Raw genomic sequence first — 21627 nt, 5'->3', positions numbered from 1 at the left:
CTCAGGTCAAGATTTCTGGGAGATATAGTAGCAGAATGGGCACCCTGCTCAGCAGGGAACCCGCTTCTCCGTTTCCCCTTGCTCCTGCCCCCTGCTTGTGCTCTCTCTGTCAAATAAATAAATAAAATCTTAAAAAAAAAAAAAAAGAAAAGAAAAAAAGTTCTATTGGACAACACGGCCTTAAATGAAAGAAACATAGTTTCAAACCAAATTGCTGCGAAGTCTTCCAAATTGGCTTTCAGCCTGCAGTAATGAAAACAGTGGGATATTTCAGAAGAAATGTTAAAAAGGGGGGCACAGTCTGAGAAAAAGGAAATACATCATTTTTTCATAGGTTGATAGGAAGCAAAAAGTTTACATTAAAATTCACCCTTTGACATGACTAATATTCTAATTAAAGACAATTGATTTTGTTTAGCAAAGTACTCTCCTTGTAAGGTAGATCTTTTTCTTAACCTACATCTTCAACATCACCACCTCTAGAATTTGAAATAAGGGAGTGATTGTCTTAAAGCCTTCCAGTCCTAAATGTCTGATCATTTTCTTCAAATTAATATACCACACTACAGTTTTAAAGTATTCTACATGCTAAGATATATAAGGCATATGTTATTTGGGACCCTAAGAGCTAAATGTTAATTCTCTAAAACCTAACTTCAGTGTACACTTTTGAATGGCTCCTTTCTAAAGATAAAATAAACATCTCTGCAAACTTACCTGAATTTAAATTTTTTAAGATTTATTTATTTGAGAGAGAGACAGAGCACAAGCAGGAGGAGGGGCAGGGGCAGAGGGAGAGGCAGACTCCCTGCTGAGCCAGAGCCAGACCCTGAGATCATGACCTGAGCCGAAATCAGATGCTAAGCCGACTGAGCTACCCAAGTGCCCCCAAACTTACCTTTAAAAAAATGACAAATTGGGGCATCTGGTTAAGCATCTGACACTTGATTTCAGCTCAAATCATGATCTCAGGATCATGAGATCAAGCCCTGCATGGGGATCCACTCAGGGCACCGAGCCTGCTTAAGATTCTCTCTGCCCTCTCCCTCTCTCCCTTCCTTTCTGGGGAAAAAAAAAAGACAAATTTATCCAGTACTAAGACTTACATTTTATAGCCATGAATTAGGTCTTTTCTTTTGAGATATTAAACAAAAGTGGGATCCAAAGATGGTTTAGAGAAAGTGCACAAATTCAATGGAATTTTCAAAGAATTTCAAAGTGCAATGGTTAATTATTTACCCAATTAAAAACAACAACAACCACAAAGTATCTTTGCTTTGGAGTCTCCTGAGAGGCAAGCTGTGTGTTCATGTTCAAGTACTATATCAAAACCCAGAGGAAACTTCACTAATAAGAATCATCTTCAATACAAACTTGCAGAAAGTGTTTGGTGCTCACCAGCACCCTCTAGAGTTCAGTGACTGCAGTTACTACAGATTTATAAACATAGTAATTCATTATTTAAAGGATAGAATAAAGGTAAAGAATTCTTAAGAAATGTAAATCACATTCATATTATCATTTTCCTTCAAAAATTTCAAAATTCCCTTCTAAAAGTCCACATACCATGCTTTTTTTAAGGAGTTCAGTTCGGCAGTATCTCTTTAAGAAATACATGCTGTTCTGTAAGAGAGTTCAAACGAAAGACACTATGCCTTTTAAACTTTACTATGCAAAGATCCTTGCTTAAAATCTTATAAATTTAAGGTTTTTAATCAGGTATTCTTATTTCTAATTGTCCTCCATATGCCTAAATTTTAAGAATCACTCTAAATGTAAAAAGGTTTATTTAATACATAGTCATAAGATAAAGAAGGAAGCTTCTATTTCTTGGACCTATAAAAAAATTCAAGTGACAATTTGTTGTAAGGACAACTGGCCCAAGTTTTGTAAGAGTCAAGAAAAAGAAAGCCTGTGTTTACTATTTCTCAGATATTACTCATTACATTATTTCAGTGAAGCATTCCTCCAATTTGCACCAAACGCCAAACTACTATCAAATCTTTTCTGTTTCTGCTTCAACTAAGTAATCTGGTTCTCCCTCCCTTCCCCTGGCAGAGAAAGAGGAAGGCTGCCGGCACAATGTGCACATCATCATGCAGCAAAACTCAGCATCCCCTAAGTCTGGTTCCGGTGCCCAGCCCAGCCCTGCACGTGTAGCAGCCCGTGTTCTGATCACGAGCTGCTGCAGTGCTCTCAGGGGCTCAGGCATGTGCAGTCACCATTCCCACAGACACCAAGAGACCAAATTCAGGCCAGGAATCACGGCACCAAAGAGCAGCCCTTTCTATTTAGAAAAGAGAAGAGTAGTGGTCAATTCACAATTTTCTGAGTGCTAAGCTCATACGTAGGTGCTGCAGCAAAATGTTTCTGGTTTATACCCACTAAATTAATTTAGGGTATTTTTTGTCTTCAAAAATTAAAAAAAATAAAAATGAAAAGTCATCATCTGAGTTCATTCTAGGGGGGGAAAATCCAATTACTCGATACTCTCAACTCTTACTAGACTTGCCGAATGTTTCATAAACTGAATACGTCATTATGGAGGGTACGAAACACAGCACCGCACTGAATCAGCTACTCTGTGAAAGGCAATTATGTCAAAACACTGCTAATAAATCCCTCTTTGGATCTTCAACAAACTCACGGGGTACTCATGCATCATATTCTTGCTTGTGATGAGTGAAAACAACCTCTTTTGTGTAGAAAATAGTTATGCAGCTTGGATCTTACCTGGATGCGTTACATCCTCTCCTCGCTGCTGCTTTTATTACTTGGGCTACTTCACTGCCCTGTGTTTTCTCCACTGGAGGGCACAGTTAGCTAAAAGAAAATTTGGTGAAACCTAATTTGGTCTGTTCTACAGTTCCAGAAAAAGTGTAGGTGAGACGAGGTTAGAGCTGCTATCAAAAAGCATCTCTCGGTAATATATCTGAATTTCATGTCTCTGTTCTTGAAAAATCATTATAAAAGATAACCACTAATTGGCTAACAGCTAAGACAAAAACACACACACACACACACACACACACACAATTTTGTTCTAAACACCACTACCTATAAAGTATCCTTAAAAGATAAGATGGAAAGCAAAGAATGATTTTTTAAAAAGTGGGAAAGAACAACTCTAGGTACAGAATAACCTGCAGAATAAACAAACAGAAATTGTCCTCTTCAACAAAGTATACACAGCTCCTAGAGTCTCAACAAGGCATCTCCATGAAAATGCGGCATTAAATCACTCAGTTCTTTTGCTATGACATAAATCATATGCTTGGCAAAAATACTTGCTTTTATTTTCTATTTTTGCATTATCATTTTAGAGATAAGCCAATAGGAGATGCTATCTGGCAATTCATTCACAGCTCCCTTTTCTTTATAAACCTAAGCAATCCTAAGGGTGTAGTGCAAAATATTTTCAATATATTTAGAAAAAAGATTAGTAAAGAGACATGTAAATACTGCACTTCTAGATAAAGTCAATAAATGTACAGTTTTCAGAGGAAGTTATAAAACTTTGGTCTTTTGTTGTTTTAAAATTGCTTTTGCGGGGCGCCTGGGTGGCACAGCGGTTAAGCGTCTGCCTTCGGCTCAGGGCGTGATCCCGGCATTGTGGGATCGAGCCCCACATCAGGCTCCTCTGCTATGAGCCTGCTTCTTCCTCTCCCACTCCCCCTGCTTGTGTTCCCTCTCTCGCTGGCTGTCTCTATCTCTGTCGAATAAATAAATAAAATCTTTTAAAAAAAAATAAAAAAATAAAATAAAATAAAATAAAATAAAATAAAATAAAATAAAATAAAATAAAATTGCTTTTGAGGGGCAAGTGGGTGGCTCAGTCAGTTGAGCATCTGACTCTTGATTTCCGCTCTGATCTCGGTGGGCCGGGCTGGTAGGCTCCTCACTCAGTGGGGGGTCTGCTGGAGATTCTCACTCTCCCTCTTTCTGCCCCCCCCCCCGGCCCCGCACACGTGCACTCTCTCTCAAATAAATAAATCTTTAAAAAAAAATCATCTATATATCATGTATTTTTAAACAAATTATATATGTTATTTTAAAAGTGATTCACTAAAAAAACCCCAAAAGTCCCAGCTAGGGTCTTCAACATAATGCATTAGCAGCCAGACTCACTTCTGCCATTCTAAGAGAAGGAATTCCACGTGCCTGACAACACAATTGATCGCTCCCAATCCTTCTCCCTATTTTATTTAAATCATCACTATCCATAAGAGTATTCTAGGCAGAGTTTAGTACAGAGTTTGTGCTATAGATGCACAAGGAACAGCAAGGAGGCCAGTATGGCTGGAGTGACGAGAGAAAGTTCCATTCAGGTCTGAGTTCAAATGTCACCTTAATGGGAAAATCTTGCCTAACGATCTTATGTAAATTAGCCTAGAATACAAACTTCCCTCCATCCTCCTCAGTTACTGTCTATTATCTACCTTGCTTCATTTTTCTTCTTAATGCATCTCACCACCAGACTTACCAAATTTTTACTTGTTTGCTTATTGTCCATCTTTCCCTATTCAGATGCAAGCTCCATGAGAGCCAAGACTTTGGCCATTTTGCTCACTGCTATGCCCCCAGCACATTGCAAAGTGTCTGGTACAGCAAAGGTGACCAAATATTCATACATGAAAGGATAACTATGGAAGTACTAAAAGAACTCAAGAATAGAGGATACAATCTTGCTGATATCTTATCCTTGATGATATAGCCACAATATAGGTCCCATGCCCAAGGAGGTACCAAAACCAATAAGGGACAGAAATGATAGTAATATAAATATGTAACAAAAAAGCTGTCCTAGTCTTCTTGTACTTGCCTTTGATCCATTATCAAAGAATCAAATTCTTTTATTAATCAACAGTACCTTACCTTAAATAAGACTTGTTCCTTAAATACAAGAATAGTCATCTTTCCAAGGCCAATGAGTGTTTTGTATATAAAAGAGGAAGGCAGGGAAAGAACGCACATGGAACACACATACACACACACCTTCATTCACAGGGCAAACCTTCGTATCAGATGGGACAGTACCACAAAAAGAAGTACAGCTTCCTTTGATAGTACACAGCCAAGTACACAGCCAATCAGTCCTGACAGACTGAGAAGCTTGATTTCTTATTGCACTATAGTCCCTCTAGACTTGGGCATTGCATTACTGGTAATCAAGATAAAGAATCTCTACATTCTTTTTAAGACAATATTCATACACATACATCAGGGTCCCCCGGTTCTTGTAACAAATTCAGCATCAGTAAGGCCGTATCTCCACTTGGTACACAAAACAGAGTCCGTGTCCCCAAGTTCCTATATATCTTTGTTCCAGCTTTCCAGTGACCCAGACGGCACATTTCCCCCACCATTTGGACTTTAAAAATAGGGGAATTTAAATAACACTCAATCTCTAATTTTACACTTGATTATCTTCCCAAACCAGGAATATCTGAAACAGATTTCATAATTTTTTTATTTAATAGTATATTAATATGGGGAAATGGCAGAGCTAAAAATTTAACACCAGGATAATGAACACTATTGACTTCTTATTGCCTTTGGAATGGATTAGAGAGAAATATGCACTCAGGATAATAACAGACACAAACCCACGCATACACATGCCCACACCATCTTCACCTCTTCATACATAGTCCTAATCTTTTTCTAATTCTGTCAAACTACACTGGGTCAAGATTACCCAGATTATCAGGTACTCCCTAAAAATAAATACTTTAACTTAAAGTAGACTATACTAAGAAATTTACTTCAAGTTAACCGAAAATCCAATATTCCTGAATCATTTGGTAACAGTTCTCAAAAAGTATTGGCAATAAGACAATTCTTACACACCTATTCTCTTGGGATTTATAAACTGTAGACCTAGGCATTAAAATAATTTAAAAGTCCAGAGGGCCTCAGAGGGGAGGGGGGTGGGGGAATGGGATAGACCGGTGATGGGTAGTAAGGAGGGCACGTATTGCATGGTGCACTGGGTGTTATACACAACTAATGAATCATCGAGCCTTACATCGGAAACCGGGGATGTACTGTATGGTGACTAACATAATATAATAAAAAATCATTAAAAAAAAAAAAAAAGAAGAGGGGCGCCTGGGTGGCACAGCGGTTAAGCGTCTGCCTTTGGCTCAGGGTGTGATCCTGGCGTTATGGGATCGAGCCCTACATCAGGCTCCTCCGCTGGGAGCCTGCTTCTTCCTCTCCCACTCCCCCTGCTTGTGTTCCCTCTCTCGCTGGCTGTCTCTGTCTCTGTCGAATAAATAAATAAAAAATCTTTAAAAAAAAAAAAAAAGAAGAAAAAGAAACACAGAAAAAAAAAGGAAAAAAAAATTTTAAAGTCCAATTCTCAGGGGCACCTGGGTGGCTCAGTCGGTTAAACATCTGACTCTTGGTTTTGGCTCAGGTCATGATCTCGAGGGTCTTGGGTGGAGCCCTGCATTGGGCTCCACGCTCAGCAGGAAGCCTGCTTGAAGATTCTCTCTCTCTCCCTCTGCCCCTTCCCCAGCTTGTGCGCACACTCTCTCTCTCAAATAAATAAACCCTTGCAATAAATAAATAAATAAAAATAAAAGCCCAATATTCAACGACCAGCATAATCAGGAATGCGATTTTATTTAATGAGACCTGCAATAATATCTCATACCAAAGCTGGCTTCCTTTCATCCATTTCAGTTTCTGAATGAACAGTGTCAACCATACTCAAAAGAAAATGAACAGCAATAAATTACATTCGCCCAAATCTACAGGATTTTAATTATAAATTGTTATTCGAAATAAGAAATTTTCCTCCTTTTCTATTGAATCTGTAGGTTGGGATGCTTTCAGCTGCAAGTAACAGAAATAGCTTTAAGAAAAATTGGATTTATTATCTCAAAATAACAGGAAGTATAAGGCACCCCCACAGGAAGTGCACTCAGAAGCTCAGTGACAGGGGTGCCTGGGTGGCACAGCGGTTAAGCGTCTGCCTTCGGCTCAGGGCGTGATCCCGGCGTTAAGGGATCGAGCCCCACATCAGGCTCCTCCGCTATGAGCCTGCTTCTTCCTCTTCCACTCCCCCTGCTGTGTTCCCTCTCTCGCTGGCTGTCTCTCTGTCGAATAAATAAAATCTTTAAAAAAAAAAAAAAAGAAGAAGAAGAAGCTCAGTGACAGGCTCAAGAGCTAGGTGCTTTCCATCTTTCTGTTCTGTAGCCCTCAGTGTGTTGGTTCTTTCCCAGTTTGTACTCTCTGGTCCCAAGGATGGCTGCAGGCCATCTCATCCTCACCAAACACCTTTCCCTCTGCCTCTTTTTACTTTTTTACTTTTTACTTTTTTACAAGTGCACAGTGGACAGAATTCTATCAACTTAATGTTCCTCCCCCATCAACAGCCCTCAACCAATGACTAATGGCCATTGGTGTATAAATATCTGAGCTTCCTGGACCTGCAGGTGAGATAACTCTGAAACTTGTGCTCTGCACTAGCTCTAGAGTTCTGGGGTGGGATCAGCTTCTAGTTCACCACAGTGCTTGATAATGCCCTCTGTACTGGCTGTGTTCCCTTCCCTGTCTCACTCCCTACTGGTGTTTCTTGGGATCACCTTCCAAATAAACTGACTGTACCTGAATCCCAATCCCTCAACATCTGCTTCTGGGACAACCCAAAGACAGGAATGCAAAAGGAGAGAAAAGCAAATGTTTCCAGTTGCTGTGATATTAACAAATAAATTGTCAAAAAAAATATTAACTCATGAATTTCAAAGAGGTAATGTATTTTGAAGCAAATATTATTAAAAGATTTGGGTTTTATATATGGTCCTAAACTTTGCTAAATTTTAAAAATTTAGATTTCAAGTACATTCTAGAAAACATTCCCTCATTTCTAAGATAATACCTTTGCTATAGAGATCTAAAAGATACTGCTTTGTCATCAACCTTATAATTCATAAGAATCTAGCTGAAATAAAGATGAGAACAATAGAAAATCTTTCACTAAAGAAAAAAGAACTCTCTAAATATCTTTAAGCCTGAGACAGGAACAGTGAGGTATTGAGTAAGAAATGACGGGAACTTATAATCACCTTTTATAATAATGCTTATAATACAATAATGGGACTTTAAACAGTTATGTCAAGTTTGAAAGTCTTCCAATTATATCACAGTGAAATAACACTTTGCTACCAATATTTTAACGATATCATTAATCCACTATACCTAACCACAGCTTTGGTGTATATTAAAAATAAAGTTGAAGCTTAAGGTACTTCTTTAAAACTAACACAATTTGTGATTAAATCACTTTCACTTTTAATACAGAAACCCAGCTTACATTCACAAAGTTGTAAAAAAAAAATTTGTTTTAGGTACATTCTAAAACTGACATAGATAATCACATCAGAGGAGACTCAGGTGTTGATCACGACAAAGTTGCAACACATCTCAAAATAAATCTCTGAAGCAATTTGAACCTCACATAAACAATTTAATCAACTCCGGGGGCAATTCTATTTCTAGATTTCTAATTGAAAACAGAAAGGGGAAAAAGGCCCAATGTCTAATATGTGTAAAATGCTTTGTACTGTCTACAAAGAGGATTCAGACACTTTTAACATCTCTGAAGACAAAGTGGGTATCTTTAGACATATTTAAGAGATGAAATAGAGTGGCTGACCAAAGATTCCACAGCTAATAGGTGTTGAAGGTGAGAAGGTGGAAGATGAACTCAAATCTTCTGATAAGTTCTATATACCTTCCACCATACTGCCCTGCTTTTCTGCCTAAAAGGAAGCAGCAAAATTTACCAAGCTAAGGCGCAAAGTGCTACACGGGATACACTCCATGCAAGCCACTCAAAAATATTGTTCTCCCTTTCCTTAAATTACATGCTGAGGCTCCAAACTTTCCTAGAGCACATTCTTTATGACAACTATAAATGACTGCTGAACCAAAGGACTTTGGTAAAGAACTTAGAACTCTAGACTCAGTCTGGTGCTAATATCTTGAAAGACTGCCTGACATCCACACAGAACCTGTCAGAGATCAATCTCATTATTTCCCTCCTAGAGCGTGCTCCTTCTCTTCATGTTTCCAACATCAGTGACTAGTGCCATCATCTGCCCAGAGTCCAGACATATCACAGTTCTTCTTGACTTTGCAGTCTCCTGCACCCCCATGACCTATTTATGACAAAGGCCCAAGACTTGCACCTCCTCTCTCTCATCTGACTCCCTCCCTCAGTCCCTGCCCCCATTATCTTGACCCAAATCACCATTACCCAATGCCTGGCTTGCTACCACCACCACCATCACCACCCTCCTGCTGATGTCCTATCTCCTGAGTTGCTCCCTTCACATCCATTCTTTCAAAATCGCAGTTGTCCAAAATATAAATTTGATCATGACATTCAACTGCTTAAAATCTTTCAATGACTTCCCACTGTACTTAGGATAAATAAAACCCTCACCAGAGCCTCAAGGTCCTTTATGACTACCCACCCACACCCCCAACCCCCACTTCTCCAGCCTTACCTCTTGCTTCTCTCCTCCAGGACTCTCAGCCCAAAGTTCCTGAATGTTCAGTCCCTCTATTCGAAGTACTCCCCTGTCCTCCAACTCCCCTCACCTGCTCATCTTTAATTCATCAGTGTAATCTGCAGAGTAGTTGACAGGAAGTTCAGGAGACAGAGTTCAAATCCTAGCTCCTCCTCTACTTACTAGCTATGTGACTTTGATCAAATCATTTGCCCTCTCTATTAATTTAGCTTCCTTTCAGTAAAATGGGGATATTAATAGGACCTACATTATTGGATTATGTGAGGATTAAGTAAATTCACTGAGGTATTTAGAAAAGGATCTGGTACATGGTTAGTTTTTTTATAAATATTACATCTTATTACCATTATTAACATTATCATCTTCTTCCCTCTACTCTTCTTCTTCCATACTTTGGATTTTAACATTATTTCTTCTAGAAAACCTTCTATAAGCCCCTGAACTAGGTTACTGACCCCAAAGCTGGTCCTATTACACTTTCTGGAGCTACTTAGGTAATGACCTGTGTCCTCCGCTAGACCAATGGAGGCAGAGACTATGGCTTCTTGCTCACCACATATATTCTCATACTCAGTCCTGAGTATGGCACATAGCCAACTAAAAGGGAAATTTCTTCTGATTAAACCTAGGACCGTTTTCTTTCTTCATCATTTGGAGGACTTAACATTTTTTAAAAAGAAAAAAATAATTAGAACATTTTCTCTAGTTTCTTGGCCCTTTAAGAATCATTAGTATGGGGCACCTGGGTGGCTTAGTCTGTTAAGCATCTGCCTTCACCTCAGGTCATGATCCCAGAGTCCCAGATCAGGATGGAGCCTGCATGGGGCTCCCTGCTCGGCAGGGGAGTCTGCTTCTCCCTCTCCTTCTGCCCTTCTCCTGCTTGTGCTTGCTCACTCTCTCTCTCAAATAAATAAATAAATAAAATCTTAAAAAATAAAAAAAAAGAATCATCAGTATGCATCACATTAATTTCACAATAAAGATGATTTTTTTAAAAATCCACCTAATAAAGAAAGGAAGCACACTTAAAGCTTTCTTTCCTCTAAATGTAATAAACTTAAAAAAAAAAATGAAGCCACCAAAAAAAATAGTATCACAAACAGAAAATAAGAAAATATTATTCTCTCAATTCTTTCTGGTTAAGTTTCCAAAGTCTTCAGCTATCTTTCTATGGTCCTACTTAAATTAAAGCTTCTATTTTTTGCATCTACCAAAAAATCACTCTTATTGAGACCCCTACTCTTACCCCAAATCTCCAATTAGTCTTTACTAACCCTTTACTGGGAAATAAGGGGCGTGCTGCTTGTGGTTCTCATTGTATAGCAACATACTTAAGTTCCAAGTGGTTGGGGTTTTTTTCCCCCTAATCTATTTCAAATACAGAAACACAGAACTAGCCTAAAATAGAATCTCTATTTCACTGTCAAAATTATAAGTAAATATTTAGTACAGAAACCACTGGAAGTTTTAACACTATTATAAATCAAGCCCTGGTACCAAGAATAGACATCCAGCTAAAAAGTCTGCACGTGTTAAGTCCACTGTCTTCTAGGGCTAGCTTGACCATAGACAAGTGTCTCCCGAAATGTGTGATCTCAAGAATCATCTTATTTGTTAAAAATACATTTGCCCACATTCTTTTCTTAGAGATTTGGATTTAGTAGGTCTATAGGGAAGCCCTGGACTCTCTATTTTTAACAAGCACATCCCGTTACTTTTATGATCCTTGTGAGTTTGGATATTGTCATGGCATAAATAGACCTTTCACTTCCAGGCAACATTTGAGGAAGTCTCCAACTTAGAAGCTCTTGTATGGGTATTCCAAGCTGCCTTAAAAATCATCGTTATCAGGAACTATGGCAGGACAGTGGAAAGAATATGGAGCCTGGAGTCCGAAAACCTAGATTCAATTTCTTCTGCCACTGGCTGTAACCCTTACGCCAGTCACCGTATCTCCCTCTGCTCCTGGCATGTTATGTAGAAATAACAAAACCAACCCTAACCTGCTTCAAGGGTTGTTGTGGAAATCATTTGAGAACGCTTGCAAAATCACTTTGCAAATTAAGATGTCATCATTACAGTAAAATTTCACTAATCCAGCCTCCTTTAATTCAGAGCGTGTGAACACCATTGTCTAACCCACTGTGAGTTTTTTTCCACATTATCTATAAAGAGATCATCACCTCCTTTCACATGACAGGCAATGCGAGGTATTGGAAAACACAGATAAGCAGCAGCTCCCTGTTCCCTAGCAAAATTATTAAACTGAATGTGCAAGATTAGGAAAGCTTGTTTACTGTATCAACTCTGTTTATGTGACAAGTCTGGAGGTTCAGCTATCATTAAAGCAAGCTTGGCAATATTTCTACTGGAGTTAGCTTCGTCGTGAGCAGTTAATGCCAGTCATTACAGTAAAACCAATCTGGAGAATGAGTTTTCTACATACTAGGAATGTTAAGGGAGCACTAAAACTGGCATTTAAACTTCTAAATATACTGTAGCTTTTCCTGGCCACCTTGAGGAACACGTACTGAAACAATACAATATTTCCCTGGCAATTCAGTGTCATCAACATAATCTGTAGTTGGGGGGATAAGCACAGCTGAGATAGTAGGTAAGAGATTATTGGATCAATTCACTTGGCTTATACCACTGCATACAATGAAAAAGTTCCCCCAGTCTTAACATCTGTGAAGGGGTGCAGTGAGAGCATGGCATACGGTACCCTCGATGGCTAGAGGTGCTCGTCATTTCTTCTAGAGGGCAGGCTCTTGTACAGGGAGGGCTGTTTTTGCCCCATACCTGTTGCAGAAATAGGTAATGAAGTCCAGTCCTTCCAGCATCCTCGTTGTTACCACTGCTCACCCTGACAAATCTCTTCTCCTCTGTGTCAGAGCTGCTCATCACCTCCACCACTGCTTTTACTCAGTCTACCACAGAGGTCTCCACCCTTCTCCGCCCTTTGCCACTGACCCACCTTGCCTGGCCATTCTCTAGCTGCAAACATGATCTTGCAGCCTATTTCCCTAATAGTTCGACTGAAGAGGTCACCAACAGCCCTTCTGGTTTCATTACTTCATCACTGTTCTCTTCTGCCTCCTTATGACATTTCAATTTTCTTAAGTTTCTCACAAAATGACAGACTAAAGTTTTGTAAAACTTATCAACCAACTGTTGTATTCATTTCCTTACATGAGGCAAATAAACTAGAGAGCCAAGGCTCTGTGGTTAACTTTCTAGAAGTTATTTGGCTATATACATTTACCAGTCAATGGCTTTCCCACCCAAGAGATTTCCCAGGGAATTTGGTTTAATGTCTCCAAAAATTCAAAAAGTCTGAAGGTTTAGAAGGCATGGGTATATTTTATCAGGTCTTCAAAAATAACGAAATTATATTTTGGTCAACAGATCCTAGAATTAATTTTTTTTTTCACTAATTCACTCAACCTTACCAATTAGCAAGGTTTTGATGAAACTTTAATTGGAAAAGTCATTCTTAATAAAAGAAAATCTATTTCCAAGAATTTTGTAAGGATCTGGAGATAAATAATCTATATATTACCAAAATTTTATTAATATTTAAATGTTTACTAAATGTGGCAGAGTGGTTGGGTTCCTGTAACAATTTCCTAAAACCACATATGAAGAAAGGGTAGCTTATTACCAATGCTATTCAAGGACATCTTTTTGATCTCACTGTATTTCACACTTTCAAACTATTATCCTGACCCTGCTATAATATAATAATTCTGTAACCAGTCTTTATTTAACAAGCCTTGGTTTTTTGTGGGTTTTTTTAGTTTTTTTTTTTTTTAAGATTTTATGTATTCATTTGAGAGAGAGAGAGCACAGAGGGAGAGTGAGGGGGAGAAGCAGACTCCCCACTGAGCAGAGAGCCCAACATGGGGCTCGATCCCAGAACCCTGAGACCATGACCTGAGCCAAAGGCAGATGCTTAACCAGCTGAGCCACCCAGGCACGCCTAACCAGCCTTGGTTTAATTTCAATCTCATTTTTTAGGTGTGTGTCACTTGAAATTTTAAAACAAAAAAGGAAAAAGGTGTGCACATTTTGCAAAACAAAACAAAAAAATACAAAACGGAAGCAAAACACCCCACACCTGGTGCATTCCAGAAAGGGGAATAACCAAAGGCTCCAAGGCAGCAGGGTCAAGCATGTCCAAGGAAGTGAGTTCAAGGGAGCGTGTTCAAGCAAGAGTGAAAATGACTGGGAGAGAGAGAGAGGAAAAGTGGGCAGAGATGAGGTCAGAGGTAAAAGACGGCAGGAACAGGATGAGAAGCCACTGGAAGGATCTGGGCGGAGTATCACATGATCGAACTTGAGCTTTTCAAGGTTCACTGTGGCTGTTGTTTAAGAATCAGCTGGGGGAGGGGGACGGGCAGCAATGTGGAATCAGAGAGACAGGAGGCCGCCGTTATATCAAGGCAAGAGATTTCAGTGGCTTATACCAGAAGGTAGAAGGGGCTAGATTCTGAATATTCTGAAGTGGGAGACAATGGGATTTCCTAATAGACTGTATATGGGGTGAGAGAAGAAGAGTCAAAGATAATTCTAAGATTTTCACAAATTTAATTGAAAAGTTGCACATAACCAAATTTTCCTAAACCTTCATATCTTAAGTTCACTAAGGAGAGCCATATTTCAGGGAAGCACTTGGTAAATCTTTTCACAAAAGCAAGAAATCTTCCTCGAGTAACACTAATTACCTCTTAATTGATCTGTCCACAACTTCAAATTTCTAATAGTTTATCAGCTAAAGTAAACTATGTTATTCTTGGTTTCAACAATTCCTCTTTATCAAATAAGAGTAATGTATACAAATAAAAAATGTCCTTAACTATTTACTTAGTATCCATAAAAAACACAAAGGGCTACACTAGAGCCTCATTTACATCTCATTTCATTGTCATAATACTCCTGAAAGGTATCAGCCCCATTTGATAGATGAAGAAAGTTATTCTCAGAGATTAACTATCTTTGCCCAACGTCAAACATTTTAGCCACTAGCAAAGCTCACCCTTGCTGCTCTGATTCCAAAGCTAATCTTCCCACTATCACTACTGTTAACCAATGTAATACTCTTGAGACACAGTAATTGTTCTAAATGTTAAGTCTGCTAGCCTTTCTTCCCTTCCCCCACTGGCTTCATCATTTATATAGAAAATAACTTCACTTAATGGTGCTAAAGATAATTTTACAGAAACTGGATAGTCTCCCTGGAACTGCCAGTCAGAGATAGGGCAAACCCCTTGTTTCACTAGACAAAGTGAGTAAATAAAACAGAGCATTCCCTCGGATGCGGGATTTGTGGCAGGCTTCTCAACTACCACACCATGGTTTTATGGATTGACCTCAAGAAAGCAGTAACCCAGTTTCAGGGTTCATGCAACAACCCTATCACCCAGTCCCTGGTAAGAGTGGAACTTCCCACAACATAGTGATAAGATTTTTCCCCCAGGGACAAATGGTCTTTGAAAGGTGATAATCAGGAAGGGCACAAAAGCAGCCTCCCACACTCTGAAGTATGAATTTGCATTTGGGGTTCTTTGGGGTTTTTTAAGGCAATTTTGACTGAGATTATCTGAATAACTTGCATTGGTCCATCTCTGAGGCAATGCAACCATGTCGGGAAGGTCATAGAAACAAGGGATTCTATTTAAAGCCGCAACTCAATGACATCATCCTTCTGCTTAAAATCCCTTCACTTGTTTTCCCTGATCTTTTTTTTTTTTTTAAAGATTTTATTTATTTATTTGACAGAGAGAGACAGCCAGAGAAAGAGGGAACACAAGCAGGGGGAGTAGGAGAGGAAGAAACAGGAGCCTGATGCGGGGCTCGATCCCATAACGCCAGGATCAGGCCCTGAGCCGAAGGCAGACACTTAACGACTGAGCCACCCAGGCGCCCCTGTTTTCCCTGTTCTTGGGAGATTAAACAGCCCTGCTTCCTGGTTCCTTCTCCCCACTCCACTCTCATCTTACCTCACGCCCACCCCTTCCGGCTCCAGCCACTGAGGCCCTGCTTCATAAGGGCCTCCAATCTCCAGCCTCAAGAGCCTAACCCCCGCTGTTAACCTCAGCTCTTGCAGCTACTCTGCCCTTCCCTTCAGTCATTGCTCCCGCAGGGCGGCTCTCTCAGACCAATCCCGAGCTACTTGATTCCAACACATACTACCTAGTCCACAATGCTTCCAGAAACACCAAGCCCGTGCAAATTTGAAAGTGTGCCTTCGATTAAAAAGCAGTATGTTCCAGGGCACCTGGCTGGCTTGGTTGGTAGAACACATGACTCTCGATCTCAGGGTCGTGAGTTCAAGAGAAATAAAAGCTTAAACATCTGACTTGGATCAGATCATGATCTCAGGATCCTGGGATGGGCCTGGTCGGGCTTCCTACTGAGTGGGGAGTCTGCTTCTCCCTCTTCCTCTGCCCCTTCCCTGGCTTGTGCTCTCTCTTCTCCTGCGCGCTCTCTCAAGTAAATAAAATCTTTAAAAATAATTTAAAAATTAAAAAATAAAATAAAGCAGTATGTTCCTAAGATATAAAGGAATCCACCCCCCAAGTACCCATGCAGTCTATAAACCAATCACCAACACACAAGCATGTGCTTACTGCAGAATGGACAACTTGGCTTCAAATCCTCAGCTTCCAACTCACTAGCTATGAACCCACCGACAAAGGAAGGCATTTACCTAAGTCTCCGTTTCTTCCTCTAAACACTGGGGATAATAGGGCATAGCTCAAAGACTGATTAAAGATAATCCATGTCAAGTGCCTGGAACCCTTAAGGCATTCAATAAATGGCAGTTACTAATATTACTTCTGGGCTTGCCAATTTAAATAATTAACATTTCATACATAATTCCTCAAATCATGTGATACCTCAAAGCCTAGTTAAAGAAAGGGACCTGCTGCCAATGGGTGCTGGTTACTCAAGCAGCCTTCGACCACTGGAAGTAAAAAGACCAATCCGGTGTAGTTATCCAAAGTAAAAACAGAAATTATGCACCACACCCGATTTTGAGAATCCTTTGATTCTTGGAGCTTGGCTAAGCAAAGCCAGTTCGATGAATGGCTTTTCTACAAAAGAACCCCTCCACCCCACGACCTTTCTAAGTCTTCATTGTCCACTGAGGTAGGAAAACCTTGGAATACTACAGAGCCAATGAGTTTCATGGGCATCCAAAGCTGCAAAATCTCAGGGATCTGCTAATATAGATGTGCCAACAGCAAAATGCAGAGGTAAAGACCCTTTGCAAAATCTAAACTCACTCCACAGAATGGAATATTATTCAGCAATAAAAAGAAATGAAGCACTGAAACATGCTACAACATGAGGGAACCTTGGAAACATCGTGCTAAATGAAAGCCAGTCACAAAATACTTCATATTGTAGGATCCCATTTATAGGAAATATCCAGAATAGGCATATATATAAATGTATATAGACCCAAAGTAGATTAGGGGTTGACTAGGGCTCGAGGGGGTGAGGGTTGGGGAGTGACAGCTAATGGGTATGGGATTTCTTTAAAGGAGGATGAAAATGTTCCATAATTAGATTATAATGGTTGCACAACCCTGTGACTATAATAAAAATCTTGTACACTTCAATTTTTTTTAAAGATTTTACTTATTCATTTGAGAGAGAGAGAGAGAGACAGAGAGCACAGCAAGGGGAGAGGCAGAGGGAAAGGGAGAAGCAGACTCCCCAGTGAGCTGGGAGCCCAACATGGGGCTTGATCCCAGGACCTGGAGATCATGACCTGAGCCGAAGGCAGATGCTTAACCATCTGAGCCACCCAGGTGCCCCTTGAACTGTACACTTTAAATGGGTAAATTGTATGGTATATAAATTATATCTCGATAAAGCTATTTTTTAAATCTAACTGCTTAGTGGATCTTTTATTCTTTGCTGCCTGGAGCAATATCCTCTCCATTAAAAACTAAAAATAAGAGCTCATAGTACAGTCTTGAGTTTAAAGTTATAAAGTATCTTGGCTTTGGAAGTACACTTACCTTGCCTTTCCATCTATCACCTCCACATTATTTCGCTATCAGTCATTTTAGATGAATTGCAATGATGGAAACTGCTCAAATAAATGCAAAATGTATGCTCAAACCAAAGCCTACAGATTACATTCTTTATTGCTCCACAGTAATGACTGTTTTCTCCTTTATTTAGTACAAACTGACCACTTTTGCTAGCAATCTTCTTCTGATTACTTGCTACAGTGAACCTTCGAGCTACTAAAGCTCCAGTTCCATAGGAGCTCTTTGTTCTCCTAGGAAATACGGGAAGTATCCCATAACAACGACAGGCAAAAGTGGCAAAAGCCACCTGCTAGTGAGAGTAACTCACTTGAGTGGGAATGGTACTGGCCAGAACTAGGGAAAAGAGATGACTTAACTCTGGATTACATGAAGGAGATAAACTACAATATGGGCCAAGTAATGCATGGTCTTAAAACCTTAACTAGATTAAGGAATATGGGGTCTGAATTATTTTTACTGATTGCAAAGCATACCTGTTTTCGTGTTTTTACAAGCTTTTGGGGTTTTGTTTATTTTTTTCTTGAGATATAATGCATACAACATTATACTAGCTTCAGGTATACAACATAATGATTTGATAGTTGTGTATATTGTGAAATGATCACCACAGTAAGTCTAGGTAGCATTCATCACCGTACATATTTACAGAATTTTTTTCTTGTGAATTTTTTCTTGCCCAGTGTGGGGCTTGAACTCATGACCCCAAGATCAAGGGTCACATGCTCCATCAACTGAGCCAGCCAGACACCCCTTGTGATGAGAACTTTTAAGATTTAATCTCTTGGCAACTTTTAAATTTGCAGTAAAATATTATTAACTATAGTTGCCATGCTGTACATTATATCCCCATGACTTATTTACTTTTCCAAGCTTTTGTTTTTAAGTTTAGAAGCACTTAAATCTGATCAATACACCAGTTACTGTCGGGAAAAGACAAAAAAAAGAAAGGGGGGGGTCCAAGCTCCCTCCTCTTCAGATTCTAAAATCTGAGGAGGAATTAAACAAACTTACATGAAGAAACTTAAGAATAACAAGAATACAAATATATTATCAATTCAATGACCATTACTATATCACACTTAAAATATTTAATTGGTTATGGAGAGGAAGATGTTAAATGTCAGTACTAAAAAGTAGAAAAACTGCCTGCTACCACCATTTATTCAAAGAAGGCTGCACCAGATGAAGATACCAATTTTATAGGGGAGAAAACTTATTAGTGCTATTTATACACAAAAATTCATTCTAATAATCCTAACTTCGATTGAACAAATTATCTACATAATTTTAATCACATTTAACCCTAATTATTCAAGTGTCATCTCTGCTTTGTTTGTCAAATTATTTCAGTTCCTCCCTCCAACTGATACAAAGAAACTGTTTAAGATGAAGTATTCTTAATTTTGTTTTTCAAAGAGTCCCTGAATTTGGGGAGGTAAAGGAAATACTTTAAGATCCAGGCTATCACATATATGTAATGTTACAAATAAAAACTTGATCATTTCTTCTGCTTAAATACTTAAAAAAGAGATTTTTCTAACAATCCAGGGTAGACTGAACTCAACAATCACAGCGTCACTTTATGACACTACGATCCTCTCTGTTATATCCCAGTGTTCTGGTTCAAATTTCATTTTTAAATCTTTTAAATATTTCCTTCAATTTAGCAAGTATCCTTCCTCTGGGACAAATCTTTTCAATGATGATTTGGACCATTTGAGTTATTAATCACAACGGTCTATTTTAGATAGTTTTAAAAAAAGTTATTAACATGGCTCTTTGCTTACAAATCACCAAACTTTATCTTGATATGTGATTTCCTAATGCACTAGAATCTTGTGTAACTATCTTAAAAGTTCACAAGCAAGTTTTCCAAATGTGACAATCGAGAACTTGGGCAAGTCAATTGTGAAATCATAAACTTTATTACAATCAAGTTGAGCACTTCATTTGTTTCTCAAGGAATATCAGAAAACACTAAGTGATTTTTAAAAAATAAGTATTATAATGTGAACAGCTGCTTCACATCATGGACAGAACTCTTACATATCCACTCCTACTTGAGATATGTCCTCTTTACATTGCTGTCCCCGAAAATTAATTTATGTTTTTCCTACTAAGTTTTTAAAAGTTTTTGTATGAATAAAGTGAAGAATATGGAGTTCCATTATTTGTGTACCTTTGTTGAGCCTAGTCTGAAAGCAACCCCTAACCATCCCAAAATTCAATCAAATGCTTGGTGAGGTGTATATTCAATCATGGAATAACAGAATAAATAACTACAGACAACGACCACATCACACCACTTGGTTTAAAAAAAAAAAAGAGCAAAAGAAACGAAAAACACAGAAAAGCAACAAAAAAGAAAAGAAGCGCAAAACTTCCCTGCAGGTAATTTTCCCAACTTCTCCAATCTGACCTTTCTCCTCTACTTTTAAAATCCTCCAACTGAATGGAACAAGATCCATATGCTTAGCTCTTTGGAGGAATACTTCTTCCTGTAAGCGTCGTTCTGCCAAAAGTATTTCTGATTTCTACACGGAGAGTTACCGTTTTGCAGAAGCAATAATTATGTTACACACCAGGCCTCCAGAAAAGTTTAAGGAGAATTTTAAAACAAAACAAAAAACAAAAGCCTTGTAAATTACCTGAACAAGGCCGAATGCAAGTTATTGGAGAGAGGCAAGTTTCCGAAAGGCAGAAAGACTTCTGAAATTCCATGTCCATTCTCGCCCCCCAAAAAAGTCAACAGAATGCCTTTCATCTTTAGCAGGGGGCCACTATTTCAATCAAGCGAAAAACTTATTTTAAAAACACTCAATAAGGGGCGAACCTAGGTGCGCAGAGTGTGACTGAAAAGGCAGCAAGATGACTGACTCCGGGCCATGAACCCAGAATGGCTTAAAGGACACAAACCCCTTGGAGTTCAGGCCAGATTGCTCCCGCACCCACCAAGCGGCACTTCAGATCCGCTGAGTTGGGCCAACAACGTATTTACTATTTAAAAACTCTACAAGTCGAGGCAAGCCAGCAGCCGGCTAAGGGGCCAGGCGGGTACAAGGGACGCAGGAGCCTCATGGGGGAGAGGGGACCTAGAAAGGGGAAGGCCAGGCACTGGGCCCGGACTTGGTTAGCACCGGCCAGACTCCGGCCGGGAGCCGCGCGAGCCGCCGCAGGAGCGAGGGGGCCGGCGGCGCTGGATTGCACTCACCTGCCCATTCTCCGAGCCTGGGTCCGACCGCTGCCTCGTGACTGAAACCCCAGACCCGAAGGGCCGTGAAGAGCGAGTAGAAGATGCGCAGGGCCACGTAGGCCACGGTGCCTGCACCTACCCAGTACAAGAAGCCGGCGGCAGGAAGACCGCTCTCCATGGCTTTCAACTAGGCCTTACTACCGTCGTGAATGGAAAAACGAATGAATGAACCCAGGAAGACGCGCCCGCCGTGACGGTGAGGACGACACTAACAGGCGCTGCTCCTGCGCCTCTTTTGGCCTTAAACCCCGCCCACGGCGCCATATCCGTGCCGCCATTGGTGATCTAGGGTTCCCTCTGTGCGTAGTGCGCCAGCCATTGGTTGACTCCGGTTTCGCTACCCCGCCCATGTCCCCCCTCGCGCGCACCGGGCCGGGTCTCTGTTCTGAGCCTGCTGATCGCTCTCCTGCCAATCAAACTTCAGCCCCGCCCGACGCGTCACCACGCCCCCAGGATTCCGCCAGAGGGCGGCCTGTCTCGCCCCACCAAATCGCCCAGGTCTCTCATTGGCTGTAGCTGTCCTCACGACTGCGGAAGACTGCGCTCCGATTGGCCAGGGAGACCCAGCCTCGTTTGAGCTCGGGATTTAGGAGGGAATGGGGTCTAAGAAGCCGCTAGTGAATGGGAAGATGGTAGTAAGAAGTGGGCGTGGAATTATGGTTTTATTTTCACCTCTGTATTAAACACTTTTATATCATTGTTAAATATGCTGTCATTGTCCCCATAAACTTTTCCGAATAAAGCCTTGCATCTCCCA

General features: G+C 40.0%; 1 protein-coding gene across 1 annotated transcript in view; it reads right to left on the bottom strand.

The window, feature by feature from the left end:
* Window positions 1-21116, bottom strand: part of HSD17B12 (hydroxysteroid 17-beta dehydrogenase 12) — a 158089-nt gene extending 136973 nt beyond the window's left edge. Inside the window, exon 1 of the mRNA XM_045808781.2 lies at window positions 20829-21116. Coding sequence (XP_045664737.1) covers window positions 20829-20988 — 160 coding nt within the window. The 5' untranslated portion in view covers window positions 20989-21116. The remainder of the gene's footprint in view (window positions 1-20828) is intronic.
* Between the last annotated feature and the right edge of the window lie 511 nt (window positions 21117-21627).

This window comes from Ursus americanus, chromosome 24 (genome assembly GCF_024610735.1).
Source record: "Ursus americanus isolate L20-20 chromosome 24, mUrsAme1.1.p, whole genome shotgun sequence".
NCBI classification, from domain to species: Eukaryota; Metazoa; Chordata; class Mammalia; order Carnivora; family Ursidae; genus Ursus; species Ursus americanus.
The sequence above is the reverse complement of the archived record's forward strand: the minus strand, read 5'-3'. Positions and strand labels throughout refer to the sequence as shown.